The sequence below is a fragment of the Semicossyphus pulcher genome, unplaced genomic scaffold (assembly GCF_022749685.1).
Source record: "Semicossyphus pulcher isolate SPU_LCO1_2020_fin unplaced genomic scaffold, fSemPul1.0.p SCAF_25, whole genome shotgun sequence".
Classification (NCBI taxonomy): Eukaryota; Metazoa; Chordata; class Actinopteri; order Labriformes; family Labridae; genus Semicossyphus; species Semicossyphus pulcher.
In genome coordinates this window covers 9802294-9824312 of record NW_027211699.1, presented here as the reverse complement: position 1 = coordinate 9824312, position 22019 = coordinate 9802294, and the positions used below count along the sequence as shown (strand labels likewise).

The window sequence follows — 22019 nt, the reverse complement described above, 5'->3', positions numbered from 1 at the left end:
GTGCAGGTAAAAGTGGGCAACTGTGTTTGGCTACAGGAGATAGCTGTGTGCATATTCCTGTTGTAATTGATCTAAAATTAAAACTATGACAGCTGGAGTCTTCATTCTTGTTTCAGCGCCAAGCTAAGACTTTAGACTTTCAAGTCATCATGTTGTACGTTCATTGATGACATCATTACATTTTGGTGTAAAGTGGGGTGACAACGCCCGGGCCGCAAACTGGCTGTGTGAAAAATCCTGTTTAAACTAATTTAGAATAAAAACTATAATAGCAGGAGCCCCCAGTGTTTTTACAACAGAAGCTATGTCTTCTGTGTTTTATGTCTCCACTTTTTCAACAAGTTGTCAATACATTGTCCTTGTGTGGAGCAAGTCGTGGTAAAAATGCATTTGGCTGCAGGAGATAGCTGTGTGCATATTCCTGTTTAAATTTATTTAAAATAAAAAGCATAGTAGCAACCCTTTAGCTTGTACAGATATGAGGTATGTGAAGCATTTAAACATTTGACTTTAGCTTAGGTTGTACAGATTCTTTGATACTCCAAAAAATGACATCACAGTGAGCAAAACAAACCATTTCTATTCGTTTCTATTGCAGTGATATTTTCCGCGTGGAGCGCGCTGCTCAGTCCCACACAGGAAGTAGAACAGGGAGCGAGCTGCAGCACACAGCCACATTGAGCCTCGTGCAGTATCCAAATCTCCTGATAAGTTTATACACTACAATCAAGCCGTAGGCCATGACGCCTGGCAGGGATTACCAAGGGATTACAATATATTCACCCCACTGGGATTCCATCACATGGTGGATCAGATCTCTGTGACAGGGGACCAGTGTGCGTCGCTCCCTCAGGGCCACAAACACAACTGTGACAGATTTGACAAAGAGGCTAAGTCCGTCTGACAGCTCAACACAAACCGCTATCTGGCTACAATGTGAATGTTAAACTGACGCTACAGGGTTTGACATGGACGAGCTCTGCCATGAAGTTTCTCCTCCATTACCTCCCGCAGGGCAGAAAGCAAAGCAATTAGAGGTTTTGGAAGAATTTAAGATAGTTTAGCCAAAAGGTACTGGTTGCATTCCAGTGCATTAGTGATGCAATGTTGCACAAAGAGCTTGGATTTTCTTCAAAGGCCGCTCTTGTAAATACAGACTTTGCTGTTTGTATAATTGAATTGTCAAAACTAGAAAGGAAAAATTTCCCAAACGGCTTAGTCATCAGAATAATGAGACTATGCATGTCAATTAATCAGCAGAGCCCAAAACCAGCATGCGGACCTTTGGCAGATTAAGTTCAAAGGCTTTGGGCCACTGAAAAAATTAAGCAACAGCATCAAAAGTAATGTCACGAGAGGAAAATTATAAATCCTCTTGTTCTCCATTTGTTGCATTAAACACTGGACACCATCTGTTGGGTTGGACCGCAGAATACAACAGCAGCAGGGTGGCAGCTGCCACCCTAAGACGCAACAGCCTGGCTGCAGCCTCATGTCGCACGCTGACACACTCTAAAAATACGACTCTGGCCTCCATTAATGGGCTCTTACACTGTCTTAGTTATGGCAGGCAGACCGGCACACTGAGCAGAGATGAGGCTAAAACGTCATTAATCAAAATAAGCCAACTCTAAACAAAAGGCAGTTTGGTGGCCCGCCCAGCTGGGATTACTCAGTATTATCACAACATTTCAGAAAAAGACAGCAACTGCTCCTGTGTATCTAATATGTCAATCCCCTCCCTCTGCTATGCCCCCCCTCCTCCAGGCAGTAGGTGACTGAGATGGGCGTTCGTCTAGGCTGCTTGAGCGACTCCCCGTGGTGGCCGCCGCCGCTGCTGCTGCTGCTGCTGTTCTGCACCCTCCCCGGCTGTTCGGGAAGGCCGTTTGGGAATCCAGTGCCCTCTGTGAACGTGGCGGTGGTGTTCAGCGGCTCGGCCTACCAGACGGAGATTAAGGGGCGGTTAAGCCGGGAGAACTTCATGGACCTTCCTCTGGAGGTGAACCCCATCACCGTGCTGGTCAACAACACCAACCCGCGGGCGCTGCTCACCCGCATCTGCGACACCCTCTCCACCAACCGCGTCCATGGCGTGGTGTTCGAGGACAACGTTGGCTCGGAGGCCGTGGCGCAGATCCTGGACTTCATTTCCACTCAAACAGCTGTGCCCATCGTGGGCATCAGTGGAGGCTCGGCTGTCGTCCTGCCATACAAGGTCAGTGTGGGGACAGGGTGGGGAAGGGGGGCGGGTCAGTAAAGAGCTGGTCAAAGTACGTCCACTAAAGGTTCTTGTTCTTGTCAGGCTCAGATTGTTATTCTAAGTGTCTGAGAACATTACAGGATGCCTTGAAATGATACGGCCAGAAACTACCCATCATGCATTCCGGGCTGCACAGAGAGTCAAGATCAGGAAATTGAACACAGTGAGTCAGAGGACAGAATCAGAGAGATGCACTCTGGATAAAGAAGGCCACTTGGAAGCCGGAGGAGCCTGATTCAATCTTCAGGTCATTTTTACTGATATCATTCACAGTCAGCAGCACACTGCAGCTAAACAGAGAGCTGAGGAAGTAATGAACACAAGAAATGACAGGATGAATACAGATTATCAGGGTTGAATAGCAGCAGTAGAGATGCCACCAGCCACGGTGAACCTTTGGGTTGTAAATCACGTGTAATTTCCCCGATGTTAGAGGCTAAATGACAGACTCTCGCATTCATGCGCTGAGAGGGGCAAGCCAAAAGCTCTTCATCTTCTCTCGCTGTCAGCCGGGTTTGTAACTGCTATAATTCAGAGTTTTAGGAGGCACGGGCAGGTTCTAATATCTGCAGACGGATCAGTCACTGAGCATTAGGAGAAACCGGCAGAGGATTGTTTCACACAAACAGAAACAGTAATAAATCAGCGATGGCAGGTTTCACAGTTTGTATTCATTTAAATCAGGACAGTCCAACGGTCTCTGCAGGACATCCACCATCAGGGAGTCAGTAACAGAGCCAGCAGCATCATCAAAGACTCCGAACACCTCCAGGTCAGGTTGTTCACTCTCATGCCCTCTGGCAGGAGCTGCAGAAGAGTGAGAACAGGACCGTGAGGTTTATAAGTTCGACTGATCAACTTCAGCAGAACTTTCACTTGGCTAATGTTGGTCATATTGAACCTGTTTTATCTCTTTTATATCTTCACCTAAACTAGAGCTACGTCACAAGTCATGATACCTATTTTTTGTTGATCATGTTCTTTGAACTATTTAGCAGAATATGAGACAAGTGTGGCCGACTCATCGTCAAAATCGTCGGTCAGGAGGACCCCGTGAAATGATCCTTTACTGTCCGTCGCTGACGATGATGGGTGACTCAAATTATTAACAAAGGTGTCTTTATCTTCAGAAAAAAACACCAGATTAATAAAACCAATAAATCAAAGTTTCTCTTGCGCTCTTTGGCAGACAGGACTTCAGGAGGGGCTGTGAGCTGAGCTGCCACCAACATTAGCTTTGATTCTTTTCAGATGTTCAGCCTGTTTTTTAAGGTCAGGGTTTCTTTAGTGTTCCAATTCTCTCTTGAAGAGCCAAATCCAACATGGTGTAGCCTTAAAGATAAGTCTGGAGGGTCAACAGCAAACGGAGCCTTGTGATCTTGTTTTTGACCATCTGTTGTCAGGTGTCAGGTACTCCACATTGTCCATGAAGTTAGACGGACGGTTAATCTGTTCATATCCTTCATATCATCATATCCCTCCTCTGGCTCCCAGTCGCCGCTCGCATCAAATTCAAACCCTGTTGCTCACCTACCTGAACGCCCTCATCCAGGTCTACACTCCGTCCCGCCCACTACGCTCTGCCAATGAAAGGCGCCTGGTACCCCCATCACAACAGGGCCCTAAGTCTCTAGCTAGACTCTTCTCCTCAGTCGTCCCCCGGTGGTGATCTTGATGCATTGCTCCCTCCTGTCTTGATCCTTGCTTGTGTTGTATTAACTCTCAGATGTCCGTCGCTTTGAACAAAAGCGTCTACTAAATGAAATTGCATTGAGTCTGTGATAATTACAGCCCTTAAAGCTAAAAAATGAAACAAATTGAATCAATTATTCTTGTGAATGCAAATTAATTTGCTGGCAGCAGCCAAGTCATCACAAAGAGGAGCACACGTACTAAAGTTTCCTAATATTTCCAACCAAGAGTCCTGATTACACGAGCTCGTCCACCATCTGTTAAAATGACTTAATTATTATTTAATATGATCAAAAGCAATTATAAAGAAGAATGAATCAATGAATCGGGGATCAAACATAAAACATGACCTTAAATGTTCAAACAGACGCAGCATCAGTCTTTGGTGTTTGATGTGGACACAGCATGTTGTGTCTGAGCAGCGCTGCAGCCTCACCTCTCAGGTGAGGAAAACAACTCAAGAGACGCTTGTGACACATAAAAGCCATCAAACTGCTTTCAGAGTTGAAGCTGAAAGATTTAGCAGCACTGATCCATCAGTAAGAGCATCAGCACTCACTACAAAAGGCTCAGCCACAGAGAGGGAGTGTAATCCGGAGAGAATGGCTTTTTACTGGTGACATTTTAGCGCCTGCTGCAGAAAGAGACGCAGCGCAGCATCGAAAAACAACGTCACATGTTGAGAAGTACACTCCTGCTCTCAGCTGATGACTGTTGAAGATTGGGGAAACAACTTTTGGGCAGTAAATAATTAATAATTATATATTTTTTAAAGATTATTTTCTTGGCTTTTGCCTTTTGTTTTTTAGGACAGTAGAAGATAGACAGGAAATGTTAAGAATGGGGGATGACATGCACCGAATGATCGGCAGACCGGGAGTTGAGCTTGCGATCAGTGCGACGAGGACTGTAGCCTCTGAATATGAGGCTCTGCCAACCGAGCTAAAGTAGCACCCCAACTTACATTTTGTTTAACATTTAGAAAAGGTTTGTTTAATTTCAACCATTCAACCATAATTACACAAATTTGGGCCATTGGCAATTAAAAACTTACAAAAATGGAGCCGGAGGAGAAGAGTAAAATTCAGAGTGAAAAAAATAAACATTTCAGGATTAAATCGGAAATTTGCCGGAAAAAAAAGACAAATTTGTGAAAATATTCTGCCCCTACTTTTTGCGTTTTCTCATTATTGCGTTTGTAAAGCAGTCGTGTCGTCTCCATCAGAATGAGTTCTGCTGTCGGATCTTGAATAAAGTTTAGAACTGTAATTAAAGCCAAGTAGATATAAAGTTGTTGCAGGTTTGTTTTCTTTAAAGTATCCGTCATGAGGTCGTAGAGTAACTTCCATGTGTGATGTAACCCCTGGGGCAAACAGGGAGCATAAAAACGTGTGTTTCTGCAGCAGAGGGTCGCTCAGTCTCTCTCCCCTATGAAGTCTGCTTCTCGTGTGCAGAGAAAACAGGTTAAATCTGCTCCGAGCTCCGTGCCATGCACGCCTGTGTGAGCAGCAGAGCCAACAGGGCAGAGAAGAGACACAGGCGAATCAGAAGGGAGGGGGCCGTGAACCACAACTTACTTTTTGGGGGGTCGCTGCTCAATAAGGTTCCTATGAACACCGTTTTCATAGTTTGTGTTTCTTGTAAGTTTATGACTTCACAATCTCACAAATTTGCCATCTTTTTTCTTGCAAATTTACAACTTTGATCTCAGAATTTACACGTTTTTTTCTTGGCATATGACTCGTCTCTTCTGACGATGGCCCTAATACACAGTCGTAGGTATCTAGATAACAGCTGTACGTTGAAAAAGCAGCAGTTCGACCTAAATATGATGAACTTTGATCTTTTTGACATTTAGAGAAAGCTTGTTTCATTTCAACCGTTTGGAAATAAGATCTAATAAAGGCCGTGCAGAAAAAATAAGTGTGATGTTCATATGAAAGAAACAAGCTGGTGCCGTCAGCAAAGAGAGACACGGCTGAATAAGCAGCAGATAAGACGCAGACGGGGTCGTCTGACTACTGAAGAATGACCAGTGCAAACCGTCACCCTGACCTGCAGCTGAGTTTCTCTTTAGTTGTTGTATCAGTGACCTGGTCTGAACCAGATATGTTCTCTGGATTAGGATATCTTTTAGACGAGCATTTCTTTCCTTTTTGTCCTTTTTATGTCTTGAGAAAAACACGAGACTCTAGTTGGACTTTGATCGTTTCCCTGATTTGTCGCCGTCTCTCCTGTCAGCTGCATCCATTTCACAGAACATGTTGGGTGATATTACCATCAGCATGGCTTCTCAGGGGTAATAAAAGAGATGTCACTCAGCAGTTAATGCCTCCTGCTACTCTGACTATTGGAACGTGAGGACAGTAACAGCAACTCAATCACAGTAAACGTCCCAATAAACACACGTGGTAAGAAATGAGCGTAATTACACGGGCTGACAGCTGTTAAAATGAGCGACTGCTCTTCATCAGTAATTAGCCAGAGAAGAAAGTTCAGACCATTAATATTTGCTGTGTAGTGAATGCATTAAAAGTGTCTTATAGGACAGTGAGAGTATGCATGATTAATGTGGGGGTCCCAGTTGGAGACCAAATGTAATCTTGGCTTCCCACTGAGGTACAGAGCCTCTGACTGACACCTCCCCTCCCTGCCTCCCCTCATAATTAATATTTCTTAAGGCAAATAGCCCTTACTAATATAGGTTTGCATGTTGTGTCCCTTTAACTATTAATTGACAGTATATGAATAACAGTTGGTTGCTGAACATTGTTGTATTCATGAGCTAAAGTTCAAAATGTAATGTTTGGAAAGTTAATATTTAGGTTTAAGAAGTTGCAGCAGACTTTGCACACTTTTTTTGATTGCTAAACCCTTTACAAGTCAGTGAGCAGTGTTGGCTAACATTATTTTTTACCTCCTGAGAAAAGTTACGCGTTTACTCTTGTGTGTTATATTGTCAGGACGGCGTGTCGCCTGCTGTACGTCTACCTTTGAATGTATCGACTCTACCATCGTTGCCTTGCCTCGGCCCATAATCTGTAACTCTGCAGCCTGATAACAGGAACGACAGACGCAGTATAACCTTTACAGCTCTTTATCATGCTAACAGTCTGACAGTGAACTGGGCATACAGAGGCATACAGTATTAGGCACAGCTGTTTCCATGACAACAACACAGGCTCTTAGTCCCACCAGTGTTGTGGAGCTGTGTTTAGCTGCAGGTGCTTCTTCACCTTTGAAGTTGAGCTCTTCACAGCTGACGAGCACTTCTCCTCCAGACACAGCTTACATTTCACCGTCATGTTGTTCTCGTCCCTTTCACCCAAACATTCAGAATCATGTGTCCACAAAGTAAACGCTGTCCTCTCTGACAGCTCGCTAGCTGAGTTAGCTAGCTACACATTCGCACTGACACAGCTGTGTTTACCTCCTGCTGGTACGCAGCGACCTGCCAAGAAGGAGGAGAGAAACAGAAACAGAGCTTCAGGGAGTTTCTGTTTTTTGTGGCAAAAAGGAAAAGAGAAATATGGTGATTTATTTTCCAGCAAGTGATTATATTTTATGAAAAAGTAACTTAACAGATTACTTGACTTGCCCCCAACACTGCTGCGTGTCAGTGAAGCGTAGAAAGCCATTGACAGCTATCTGAATACTCGCCCACAAACAAGGAATCCTTGTTAAACCATGTGATCTCTTCATGTTGGCCAACTTCGATTTCAGTTTCCTGTTGAAGTTTTGATCGGCTAGATGAGCAGGCAAGACTAACAAGAAAGAGCAATGCATATGTACATTTCCGCAACATCTGGGTAAACCGATCCTATTAATTAATTCTCATTTGACTTCTACATCCGACATAAATACAGAATTTATGCACAATTAAGACAGAAGTCTACAAGTCGGTTGCAAAGTTGTCTTCTTCTACTGTTTCCGGCAGCCTGCACACTTCTTGGCGTCACTTTCAAGAAACTGAAAGTGAGACTAAAGCTCCGGTTTATTCTGTCTGTTTCTGTTATTATTCACAATGCACGATGAGCACTTGCAGCATAATCATAATAATGTCTCAGGGATTTAAGCAGCACCGGTTGTCACCTACTGATGCTTCAATCTGTCATGTATAAATATTTTAGCGCTGTAAATGTAACAATGCACTCGTGGCAGTGTGAGGTGATTCTGGTCCAACCCTCCTTAAGCCTTCTCCTCAATAATCAGGAACGCCGCCCGCCGACTGATTAATGGGACGCTGTCAAAGGTGGAAAACAAGGCGATGCCGCTCATTCATTTTTCATTGGTATCACTGAAAGCACAGTTTGATCTTTGTGAAAGTGACAGCCCAGAGTTCGGTGATAAACCGGCTCCTGTCCCTGTGACATTTCAGTTTGTTGATTGGCAACACCAGCGCAGAGGTGCCATTACCTCCTTCATGTTGAATCCTGATGAGAAAAAGGGACATAATGACAAGCAAAAGCTCAGGCGGTGAATGATTTAATGTAAAACAGTGGAGGTGTTAGGCAAAGTTCAGTCCTCTTAGAGTATTTCTTATGTATGCATAAAGCTACAGCTTGTTCAGGCTAGCAGCCATTTGTCAATTTCAGGTGGAAAAGAAATCAAAGCTTTGTACTTCACTATTGCCAGCAGATCAATCAGCTCCCGCGGGCCTGCTCTATGTGCAAACAGTGGATGAATCAATAGCGGCAATTATAGCCGACACAAATGACTGAGATGTTTGTAAAGCTCAAAGAAAGCTGAACCTGCACACGGCTTAAAGGTATGGCTGCTTCTCTGCAGGACACAGACAGAGTCCTGCAACAAAACAGGTCATTTTTCAGCGCTCTCTAAATGATACTTAGATTTATGAGCATCTTAACCTGCCACCTCCACAGTCAGCTTTAATACTTGGCGAGGTTCAGGCAACAGAAACAATTTGGAAAAGATGCTCAAACTTTACGTCTGCAGTACTTTTGTCCTTCAGAAGTAATTTATCACTTGAGGGGTTTCATAGTTCCATAATTCCTCAACAGTCATAAAGTATAAACCCTCTCTCATTATGCATTTAGCTCAACATCCTGACCTAAAATTCGAGGCATCCTTCAAAGCATTCATTGTGCAGCCCGACAGATCTCGCCCTCGGAGCCTCAGAGCTGTAAGAGAGCTAAAATCTCAGTCAGACACGAGCAGACCCTGATTGTCTGTGCAGGAACATGAGCCCGGGGCTTTTTCTCACAACTAGAGCAGCTCCTTTTTCTCCTGTTTGCTTTCACAAACCTGAACTCACTTGTCTCCACCTGCTACTCCCGCTGCATTTTAAAACCGGTGGCACAGTTACAGAGTGACCTGTCGAGACTGAGGCGGGGAAAGAGCCGCCACAAAGAGCTACTCAGGGGGAGAAAGATATAAATATATGTATGCTGTGTAACTGATCAGGAAGTACAGTGTTCAGGAAGCAACGACTGATTTAACACAACTAGTTGAGATAACATGTCACAGCGAGTGCTTCTCAACCTGTGAAAACAGTCGGATTTTTTAGGTTTATTCCAAACAGAATAATGTTCACACAAGAGAAAATGATTGGGTTTAAAATAACCACGCTAGTTATAAGAGATAGAGTTATAAGATATCATCTCAAAGATTATCATGTAAATAAATGTCTGTTAAGTCTCTATCTCTCTCTGAATGAGGTAACACAATGGTGACTGAGCCTATGGCCCAATGATGAAAGCCTTTGCATTTGCAGTATATAGTATTATTATGGACTGGGTGTCACAAGCGGCGCCCAGTTAGTGACGCGTTTTCCATCAGCCAGCAGTGGTTGGTCTGCCAGAGAGGGTAGGCGGAGCTAAGTGTTGAAGTAAACAGTAATCTACTATGGCTGAACAAACAAAGAAAAGATGGATGACTACAGATACAACTTCAACAAGAAGTGAAAATCCAAAGAAGAAGAAACAAACTCGACGCTCAGATGAAGCAAACAGTCTGAAAAGGAAAGCGACCGTCAGCCAGGAAAATCAAGAGTTACAGCCGGAGCCGACCGTGGACGTCACACATGCAGCACTGTCTGGATATCTGGGAAGTGTGCTCCTGTAATTACCGTTTATCACCCTAGGTGTCGCCAAAGAGAACGAGACTGAGCTCTTCGAGATTATCACTTTAAGTTTACTTTAAAAAAAAATGTAGGAACTGATTAACTTGGGAAATAACATGCACTATGAAGTATGTAGTTCAGTAGTTTAAATTCAATGCTTTGTTGAAGAATGGTTGACCTGTGTTTTAATTTATTCATGTTGCTTTGATCACGCCAAGGCTCTTTGTTTTGTCAGTCCTTTTTTTCTTGCATACCTTGTTGTCATGGTTTACGGTGAAGTAAGATACAAATTTCTGTTTGTGAAATATTTCTAATTATTTGGGTTTTTGAGTTTTATTCTTACACTTGATTCCTCTTTGTTTTCTTTGGTGAAAAGCAGAAAGAGCTTCAGTCATGCTCCACACCAGCTATAGTAGAATATCGTCTTGTTTTTTCTGAGTGGAAAATGTCCAGGGAGTTGTGTGTCTGTTCCTGGTTGCCGTGCAGGATCTCTGTGACGTCAGCAGCACAGGAAGGTGGTGCCAGGCCATTTCCTGCTGCGTGGCGGAGGCAGACATATGTCGCAGCAAAGAGCCGCGGCCAGAAGTCACTCTTCATAAAAACACCAGAGAGGCTGCAGCTCAGTCATGTGACCGCGGGCACCGAACACCGCTTTGTGCGCCATATCTTCACTGTTGATTTCACTCACTGCTACAACACATCACTGCAACACATAATGTCTTTGTGGCTTCAAGTGTTTCCTTTAGATTTTTGGATGCAGTCCAGATCTATCAGTTGGCACCTGAGTCATTGCGATAACCTTCAGAGAGTGTTTCAGAGCGGGTGAACACGGCTGTGTGTGTCCTGTAACTTAAAGAGAAGCGTTGGTTTCAGCGACATAGCCGCGGCTCGTGTATAAACAGCTGTGGTTCAGAGATAATCACTGCTTTACACTCTCATCTAACTCAGACCGAAGCATCTAGAACCTAATCTTCTGGCTGCAAAGCGTTGAGTTACCTGCTGTAACGTTTAAACACTGCATACGTTCATGACGAGATGTTACGGGGTTACAAAGTGAAAGTTGACTGTGCAGACCGACGCAGCGTCTCTGCATGTGTTTGTAACGCGCTGTTGGTTCCTCTGTATATTTTACCCTTGTGAATGTAATCTCAGCCTTGAGAAGCTAAGCTTTCCACTCAATGGCTGTAATCTTCTTTGGGACTGTGGACTATTACTGTGAGCTTCTGTGGACAACACTGTGCGAGCACAGCTTACTGGCTGATAGAGTCATGCTCCCATTTTCAAACGCCCCAGGTTATAATCTAACATGCTTTATTTATAGTATTGGGCAGTATGATCATTTTTATTGTGCGATGATGGAGATTTGTCATCCAGCGGAGATTTCACTCTCCAATCTCTTTAACATCACGGGCCGCTCTGCGTTTACGTCATCTGGATTTAGAGGATTTCTCTGTTCGTCATTGTGGAGGAATACCTCCAGTTTCAGTGCTTCATTGAATCAGCCAAAGATAGCGGTGGGAACGTATCAAAGCTGAACCATACATCTTCTTCCTATCAGGCTTTTGTGTTTGTAGCGGACGAGTCACAGCGGCTCCTTTAAGTGGCTCCGGTGTGACAGCAGATTTCTTCTCTTCTGTTCTTTGTTTTGTCAATAAAAGCGGCACATGAAACGGTGATTCTATAACATGTTTATTAAATATGATAGTTATGCTGCATGGTATTCTATCAGTTATAAGGCTTAGGATAATTAGATTCAATATTAATAATATATGTGCACATAATTCATAGGTCATAGGCATGGACTGTATAAATAATGGACGTAGCCACCGTGGCGTAAATGAAGCCGAAATATGTCGCCCGCCATGTTGGTTTCCTGGACCCTGAAGTGACCATATTTGGAAGAAAGGGTGGAGCTGGAGAGGAGCGAGGGGTTGGCAAACGCCAAGTTACCAAAGCCAAACAGGCTGTGGCTGATCCATTTACTCGTGTATGAGCTAGTTAGACTTTAACTGTGTGATTCTTTTTGTGACGTGACTGACTGCAGGTGTTGTACCAACATGTACCTGGAAACGTAAAATAACCGGTCTCCTCTTCACTACACTCCACCGTAATCTCTCCGGGGAAAAGCCAACAATAATGCTGACTCCTGGTCGATGATTAGATAAATGTTTAATAAACACTTAACAGTCTATAAAGCCAGGCAAGCGCAGTATACCTGCTACTTGGTGCTGAAAATATGTCAATACAATAATAGTAGAATTTAACTCACGGAAAAGCTGGAGCTCAGACTTCTTGCACGGACAGATAGTTCCATAAATCGCAGAGTGACAGATTATGTCTGATTTTTGCAGTAAAAAATCCCCAAAAGGCTCCAACAATGAAAACAATAAAGTTCAGTGACTGTGTGTCTGTGTTGTCACTCAAGTGCCCCGCCCCTATAATTTAAGGCTTAATATATTTAAAACAGGTGAGTTATAAAAAAAACTATTCAATTCACCCCCCGTACAGTTATCTTGAAAAGTAAAATCTGTTTTTTGTACCAGGCTGTAAACATGTTTGTTGAATAAGTCAAATAAGCTGGGTCACTGAGAGGAGTCCCAACGCTACGTTAGCTTAGTTGATAGTAAACTTGCTGCACCGGCCACTGGTTCAACTCCATCCTTTCCTGCTTACATTTCCTGTCTATCTTCACTGTCCTGGTAATAAAACATTAACTTAAAAAGTTACTGTCAAACCCTGGTGGTGTTGTGACAAGTTACTCCTAACCCAAAGAATCACACGAGCGTATCTTCTTACTCTCTCTGGTTGAAAGTTTCATGTGTGGTAACTCTCGCCAGCAGAGTGTAAGCTTTGTTTTTCCTGAAGGTCACAGAGTTTAGTGACTTTTGCATTTTTACAATTCATCGTGTCGACACTTCAGAGACCAGGGACACAGAATTATTCACGACGGGGAAGCGATCAGGAGGAGGTTACGATGGCAGGCGTTCTGCACCTCCTTTAAGAGGCCGTTTGAAACCTTTCTGCCTTCAGATGTGGTAACAAACTCTAGACTCAGCCTACTGAACTCCGTCTGCATTGGCTCCTACAGAGGCGACGACTACTGGTGGAGAACTCATTCTACATTCTGTGTAACCAACTGTGACTGTTGGTTTGATTTCATTCCCTGCAGCCATATGCCCCAGACCGTACTGTACATGCTCTGCACGCTGACTTCAGCTTTTGAGCTGCAGCTGAGCCTGTGGAAATGCCCCAGGCGTATTTGGACTGCCATCAGTCTGCTCTCTGCTAATTGAGCTGTTGAGATTGGAGTTTGCAGGGGGCTTTACTCCGACTATACCCTCAGGCTGTCCCACATGGACAAGGTATACGAAAACACAAACACACACACCTGCACGCACACACGCTGACACCTTGGCACCTGTTGGGGAATAAACCGATTGAGCGTTGATGCAGATGCAGGAATAGGCAGCAGCACGGGCAGGAATAAGGGCAATAACTCTGACAGATTAGCTGTGGGACAGTGAGGGGAAGGAGAAAATGAGTAGATTTATACGATCTTCACAAGCTCCTCCGTGACTAACCTGCATAAGATCCCTGCACGCAGTACGGATGGGTGCAGGCAGCCGCCCGGCCTCCACTGCAGTCTAATCCATCTTAGTCCAGCGCCTGTCCTGCACACTGAGCTCAGATCCATTTCTAATAAAGATGCAGATAAACAAATGTCATTGATGTGAATATTAGGCTGCAAAAAATAAGAGCAGGTGTGTTGCATAAAAGATGAGCTTTGGGTTTTCAGTGACTCAAAGACTGAAACAAAAAGCTGCTAAAGAACTGATATAATTTATGTTTGGAATATCAAGTGGTTGCAGTCCGACAACCGGATGAAAACAGACCTGTCGCTGATTGGTTTTTGAGTAATATCAGTTCAATCTATTTTTAAAAAGAACATTAAAAGCTGGAGTCTTCAGAGCATTCATACTTTGCAGAAGAAAGATGAGGCTTCTGTCGTTCGTGTCCACGTTGTACCTTCTCTTGATGAGGTTGTACGTTATATGTGGTGCAATCTGAGTTTAGAGATCATTGTAAACTTTGATCTAAACTAAAAAACCCTGAAACTACAGCATTCAGACCAGGCGTCCGTCTTCCTTCTCACCTTGCTGAACCTTTGTTGATGACGTCTTTTCATACTGTATGTTACAGGCTTCGAAATGGGCTGACAATGTGCGGAAAGCTGCTCAAACTGGGGCGCTGGTTTAGCTCAGCAAAGTGCAACAGTGAACTTTATAAAATAGTTGGGACATTAAGCATTTCAAAAATAGGATGCAGGCAGTTTTGAACCTTTTCAGTTGCAGAGTTCAATGAATGTTAAATTAAAAGCTATGCAGGAAAAACCTCCTTCTAACACGAAGCTGCTTCACCGTGTCGGGTTATAAGCAGCGCAGTGAAACAAGGCAACAGGAAGCATCTTTCCAGGGGCGTGAGCACGGTTACAGTCAGAGGCACAGAGTCGGAGGATTTAGCCGTGACGTCTGAAATCGTAAGACGCTCATACATCACAAGAGCGCTGAACTTCTCTCAAGGACAGCAGGGAGACAGGCTGAATAAGATCACAGGCATGTTTGCAGTCTCAGGATACCTGACCCCCTCCAATCCTGCGCTCTGAGGGCCCCGAGCTCAGAACGGAGTGGTTTTTCTCCAAAGAGGGAGGGTCAGGAGGGGGCCGCACAGAGCTTCCACAACAGCAACACACATTTCTATTTGAGACAGATGAGAGGCAGAGAGGTTTTTAAACCTATCAAAGGACAATAAGCTTTATTCAAACATCACAATCTAACTACTTAACAAACTCTAACAGTAACGTGAAGCCAGGACGAATGATGCAGCGTGTAATGCTTGTTCTGCAGAGCGACATGGCACAGTACGGACGAGGCGGAGTGATTACAATCTGCTGCAGAATAAATAACGTTAATGGCTCTATATGTGGAGGAGCATCAATCCATCACTGTCACGTTAATGATGATCCCCTGCTTTAATTACAGTGAGATAACAGTTCAGACGACTACAGGGGCACGGATAGTAGTTGCTTGTGTTTCCGCTCCTATAAAGCATCCTTAATAAGGGTTTATATATTGTAATTAATGTCTTTATTTAGCGTTAATTGATGATTTAAATTGATAAGAGTTTATGGGTCTCTCACTGATAATAAGCAGGTGAGCAAGTGTCAATAAGTCTCAAATAAACTGATATAAGTCATTTATTTAGTGGTTTTACAAACGTGTGCCGTTTGTGAACTAATGAATAAGATGTTAATTAACTTTTGAAGAGAAAAATTACTGAAATACGATCATGGGGAGTGAACGAAGTCAGTAAGAGCCAACAAACGGCTTCAAGTGCGATGTCATCATCATCATCAATAGCATCAACATCATTTAGGTCAGAGGTGTTCATAAAGAGCTGGGTCTTTAGCTTCTTCTTAAAGGTGAAAGGGACTCTGCGGACCGAATGGAGTTTGGTAGCTCGTTCCACCACCGGGGGATGACTGAGGAGAAGAGTCTAGTTAGAGACTTAGGGCCCTGTTGTGATGGAAGGACCAGGCGCCTTTCATTGGCAGAGCGTAGTGGGCGGGACGGAGTGTAGACCTGGGTGAGGGCGTTCAGGTAGGTTTAACAATTATGAGCACACAGCCTACCAACTGTTGATAAAGGCTTACAGGGAAGTTAGGAAGACTGAAAGTCTGACAGTCTAAAAACAATCATTTTCTAACAGTGTTTGCATGTGACACTGTTGCTTTAGGCCCCATTAGTGATGTCACAGCAGGTGTTTTGTTACTGATGCCTGATTGGATGGAGAGTGATCACCACCTTAAGCTACACCTGAGTGCTAAAAGATTGGACAAAGTGTTTTCAGTGAAAGTATTTCACACAAGAAGCTCCAAAGTGATTTTCCCTCCTCTCCATCGTTTTTTAATAAAAACAGTAAAACAGAGGAGCCATCCTCGCTGCTCTCCCAAGGTCGTTGTATTTGCAGGAAAGACATGAAAGATGAAACGCAGAGCGGGCGCTGGCCACACTGATAGTGCTATCCCTCTGAATTTGCAAGTATGGATGACGGCCAGTGTTTGCGCGGCAAAAGTGCGACATGTGAGTTTAAGTGATGAATGAGCGTGCAGCTCCTGGAGGAGCAAAAGAAAGCAGAAGCACTTAGCTCCTGTCAGAGCTGCACTACAGACCCTACTGCAGGGGCAACTCTCTTCTTTATGAGGGAACTGTCTGTGTGTTAATTATGTGTGTGCGTGTATCCTCACAGGTATAAAGAGGGTCCTCCAGAGTTCATACTGCACATTAAACTAATTAAATTAAGACGTGTTCATTTTGCTTGTTAGTAAGAAGCAGATTGTGTGCATTGGTTAACCAACCATAAAGGTCTCATGCATATTCTCCTCTTCCTGCAGGGCGAGGGCTCCAACTTCCTGCAGCTGGGCTCCTCCATCGAGCAGCAGATCAACGGCATGTTCAAGGTGATGGAGGAGTACAACTGGGACAGCTTCGTGGTCATAACCAGCCTCTACCCGGGCTACGAAACCTACGTGGATTACATTAAGTCCTTCACAGACACCAGCTACTTCATGTGGGACCTGCAGGACACGCTGACCTTTGACATGTCTGCCGACGGCATGAACGACATCCGAGCGCGGAGGCTGCTGCAGCAGATCGACGCCCAGGTGCTGCTGGTCTACTGCTCCCACGAAGAGGCTCAGTACCTGTTCAGCATGGCGGCCGAGGCCGGACTAGTTGGGCCGGGGTACATCTGGATTATCCCCAGCCTGGCGGTGGGGAACCCTGACATCCCCCCGCCTGACAGCTTCCCTGTGGGGCTGATCAGCATCATCACAGACCGCTGGAGGATGAGTCTGAGGAAGAGGGTGCGGGACGGGGTGGCCATCGTGGTGAAAGGCGTGCAGAGCTTCAGGAAACAGAGAGGCTTCATTCCCGAGGGCCACAGTGACTGTCACAACCCCGCCAAGCCCACAATTACTAATGACACTCTGTTCAGGTAAGCTATCACGCTTGAGAGAACCAGGTCTTCATTTTTAACAGTCCTTTATTATTTTTATTTCTAAGGCTAGAGTCCATCAAATCCAGCCTCCTGGACTCACAGAAACGGAGACTTGTGCTGCCGACTCTGTTTTAGTTTGATTCAGTGTGTTCAGGCGGAAACAGAACCTCTTTAAACCCATGTTTGCTTGCTGGTAGGTCTCATCTGTCACAACATGTCTCCCCTCGATTTGACAAGCCCCTATTACGTGACGCTTTTCCAGGAGAAAACAAACGACATCAGCTTTGACTCGCAGCTGTTAATTCAACACGAATAGCTGTGCGGTTCTGTGACATTGCATATTAAACTGCTAGACGTCTGGTCTGTGAGACTTTACCTCCTGTAAATCAGGGACTTTTTTGTTTCATTGCAAAGTACTAAGTGTTGGAAATGTTTTATAGTGCTTGAGTTGATAAAAAACCTTTTACATGTTGGTTGACAGGTTCCTTCCTTGTTTTTCTGCACACACAGGAGCGAATAGCAGCTGCTGGATAGTCCACCAGGCAAAGACTGCAATCACATTTAGAGAAATGGCCACCAGGGTCCCTTGAAGACAGCGCTCATAGATGATTAGGGAGAGTTACAGAGTGAAGGCTCTCCCCATGGAGGCAACTTTGCAGAGGCTTGCTGTTTATGATGCTAATGTTGGAAATTGAGTATGGACCCCTGCAGCTTTAGACTGTCTCATGTGTACTTTATGGTGTCTCATTTGTTGCGTTAAACTAGACACAGAGGATAAAGCTTCAATTTTAAATGTGACTGACAGTTAGCGAGACGAGCCAAAGCCACCAAAGGGCAAACGTCTTTTCAGTTATTCTATGAATGAGCAGGTCTTTATAGATGTTAGGTCACGGCCTTCCAAGCAATGATTCCTAGAAATAATTTCTGTCAGAGTTCGATGGTTAGATTTAGGTTATTTAAACCAGTTGGTTAAAGCAATAATCTGGAAGATTTTCATGTAGATAAATGTGTTAAGTCACTATCTGTCGCCGAATGAGGTAACACAATGGTGATCGAGCCGATTGGCCCACTGACGAAAGCCTTTCCATTTGCAAAATTACAGACTGGGTGTCTATCCCAAGCAGTGCCCAGTTAGTGACGCGTTTTCCATCACTCAGCAGTGGTTGGTCTGCCAGAGAGGGTAGGTAGCTAAGCGGCTGCTTTTCCGGTCTTCTGTATGTATAGGGCAGTGGTTCTCAAACTTTTTCTTTCTTTGGAGAAAGAAAAATATCCAGGACCCCCGCCCCAACAAAATTGTCACAAATTGGTCAAGTTTACTTTTATTGAAAGAAAGTCAAGGTCGTGACCATTCTTTTCACTTTTCGCTGAGTAATTTGCTGTGCAAAAAAAACAAAAAAAAATTTCAATTGCTCCATCAGACTTTTTCAAATAGAAATATAATAAAATGTGCAATAACTTTTTCAGAACAATAACAATAAAGTTCAATCTGTGCTAAGAAAAACTACAAACAGATTTTTGCTGCAGCTGCCAGACTTTTCAGACATATAACACAGACGGTCTCTCTTCATCTCCGACCATATTTGCTGTAAATCCAAGAGCAGGAGAAGCGTCGTCATATTTTCTTGACTTCTTGGAATTTGGCGGTTGGTCAGCGTTAACGTCTGTCGACGTCGTCTTGTTGGTCTTATCTGACTGTAATATATCTGTCCATTGGCAATGCTAGACTTTTTCTCTGTGTGTGTCTGAATGTGAAATCTGTCATGGAAATCACCAGGGCAACGCGTTTGTGTACTGTGCCACCCGAAAATGAGTCCGGGTTGTCCGATGTCAAAACATGGTTCCGCCTGCTACATTTTCCAAACGAAAAAAACCACACAGGAGCGGTGACGCGCCCCCCCTGTCATGCCGCAGTGCCCCCCAGGGGGGCGCTCCCCACAGTTTGAGAATCACTGGTATAGGGGATTCTGTAGTTTTAAACCTGGGTCCTAATTGTATATATTTCGGTGTCTTAATGACCAATAGGTGCTTTAAGTTCTGGATTTGATCCAGTAGATTGCTTCAGCCAGCTGCTAGCTGGGCTGTCGTGGCTGCAACGTAATCTTTTCTAAACTGCGCCTCATCAAATCATGTCCACTAAAAGTTCTTGTCGTTTCTACCGACAGGCTCAGATTGTTTTTTTAAGTGTTTGACAACTTTACAGAAAGAAGAAAATGCTTTTTTGAAATCATAAACAGCCATCACATTGCTTTCTTCCAAGCCACCAGACTCCATTAACAAAAACAGTGATTTTACAAGGCAGAGCACAGGAGTTGATGGTCTTCTGCCGCCTTGATCGGTTAGTGTTTTTGTGTGTACAACAAATATTGTTGTTGTGGATCCTAACCAACCGTTACCACAACCACAAACACACTCACCGATCAAGGCAGACGTAGACAAGCAACTCCCACGTTCTGCAAATATAAATCGATGTTTTTGTCAAGGGAGTCTGGTGGATTTGAAGAGAGCAATGTTAGCTTAGTTTGTTTAAATAAAAAACGTTGTCAGACACTTAGAATAACTGAGGCGCGTGCAGTCGCTTTTCCTCTTCCTCTTGTATTGTTTCAGTCAGATTTTTAGCACAGCCTCACGTGGTTTAGTACGAGCAGGAATCACACTGGGAATAACTGTTGTCTTTAATTACTGATAAATCTCAGAGATGCACCAGTAATGGCTCTGCCTTCCTGGCAAAAAGAGTTCAACTGTTGTTTATTTATTCATGACTTCCCATCTGCTTGCTGTTGTGAGGAACATTTTATGGCAACTGTCACTTACCCAAACTGTGCCGGCTGCCATCTCCGTCCTCCTCTGCTCAGCACTACATCTCCTGCAGGCTGCAGCGTGATTCAGTCAGTGTCAGTGACAAAGCGTGAGGGCGGGGCTTCTCCTTATTTAAACTGTGCCCAGAAGAGCAATCAGTGCCACAGAACATGGAGCAAATCCTATTTTTCAATCAGCAAAGAGAAGAGCCAGAACAGAACCGCCCCAGCGTCGGGGCTTGGCTCGCATGAATCAAGGTCATCCAGGGAGACTGGGAGTGTGTTGTGTGTAAATGTGTGTGTGAGGTGTTGTAGATGCACTTCTCTTGCATAATGCTACATCACTTGTCCTCTATAGTAAGAAATCTTTTATCTTCTGAGTCTCCAGAGCCGTAGGGGAGACAACGTTTCCTTTTGTAAAGCCAAAACGTTCCATGAAAAAGTAAAAAATGGTGAACATTATCTCCGTCTTTGATACTGTACGAACCCTTCCTTTAAAGACTTTGTAAAGCCAGCAGGCAGGACTGGAGCAGCAGCAGCTCTCGTCAGTAACGTGAAGGTCGGCTCCACAGAACAAAGCACTTTCTATTAACTTTATAGTCGGCTATCTCTTCTCTTTCCAGCCACATCAAACATTAACATCCCCCTCGGTTCTCAGACTCGCCCGCGCTTGATTGGAGATAGCTTTGATAATGAGTCAGCTCACCTGTTAATGGGATTATCGCAGATTACCAGATTAAATAGGCTTTTCACACAGACCGAGCTGAAGGCTATTCTCCTCCCAGCAGGCTTTCATCACCTCGGCTGGAGTGACGGGTGAGGTGAGAGCGCAGCAGAGAGCTTTAATATAACAGGATGTGAGGGATGAGACAATGGAATCACTGTTCTCTGTCTCTGCGTGTCATTTTGTTCTGAGTGAGAAAAAGCAGCGGTGTTTTCTGTTCCAGGCTTTTGTGACTTTATCCAATCAGTTCAAAAAAGGTTTTGTGATCTAGAAAGAAACGTAAACGCTACTCCCACAACTGTGAGGGGAAACATTGAACAGATAATGCAACATGAACACACGCAGCATGTGTGGGGGCCATGCTAACAGCTCTGTGAGGCTGTACTTGGGCTAAATGCTTCTATGAGCATGCTAAGGTGCTAACAATGGTCGCGTTATAGTAGCCTAGAAATATAAAAGTTTTGCTTTTGCTTTTGCAGACTAACATATGCCAATTAGAACTGGAAAAATATACATAGATATACATAGACTATAAAAAGATGGCCGACATGACAGCTCCCTAAAAGTGAGGCCAAACCCTCTCTATCGCCCCCTGCTGACTGGCTGCAGTATAGCTCATAAAGCCCGCCTCCTCCATGTTAACAGATGGGACATGAGTCAGACTATAAAATGAAAATACACGTCAAATATGGTTTCTGTCATTATAGTTAGTTCTTATCATGCTGATTTATGTCCAAGTGTTCATTTTTCTGACAAGTTTACTTTTAATTAGTTATTTGATGCTATAAAAAGGGGGTGTGGCCTCGTGATTGACAGCTCTGTTGACAAATCAGGCTCCTGCAGCGTTCTGTTTCCGTGTAGCAGAGCCGACATGCAGAATCTTAAGTGTGTGTTTTAGTTAGCGGAAGTGGCTACTGTGGCTCCGCCCACTGATCGCTAATGAGCAGCTCCAAATGAGGACATGCAGCGCCCACCTCAGGCTTCAACTTTGTGCAATGATGCCCTGTCTACACGTCTACACGAACAGAAACAGAAACGCTGTCATGAGAATGCCACACCAACAGGCGGCGATATAACCCAGTCATGCAAAGAAGAAGAAGAATCGGCCAGTCAAATGTCTGACAAAATCTGTCCCGACGCCTTTGTTCCTCAATATAGTAGACGAGTAACTGTACATATATGTGTGTAAACATGTACATATATGTGTGTAAACATGTACAAAGTCCTGTTAAGCATCACTGTTTATGTCACGTCCGTCATTTTGCAAGGACTGTCGCCTCATTAGTGACGCGTCACCATGGAGATAACGTTGCACAGCCTCACATCACGAGACAAAAACTCAGTTTATCCCGTCTACATGTCTCTGCGGAGTTTCTAAAAGTCGTCAGCCTGGCCGGAGTTTTACAAAAG

The 22019-nt window shown here is 44.2% G+C and overlaps 1 protein-coding gene across 1 annotated transcript in view; it reads left to right on the top strand.

Moving 5' to 3' along the window:
* Positions 1–1783: 1783 nt before the first annotated feature.
* Positions 1784–22019, top strand: part of grin2ca (glutamate receptor, ionotropic, N-methyl D-aspartate 2Ca) — a 49594-nt gene continuing 29358 nt past the window's right edge. The window contains exons 1-2 of the mRNA XM_069675900.1: positions 1784–2215; positions 16486–17087. Coding sequence (XP_069532001.1) covers positions 1784–2215; positions 16486–17087 — 1034 coding nt within the window. The remainder of the gene's footprint in view (positions 2216–16485; positions 17088–22019) is intronic.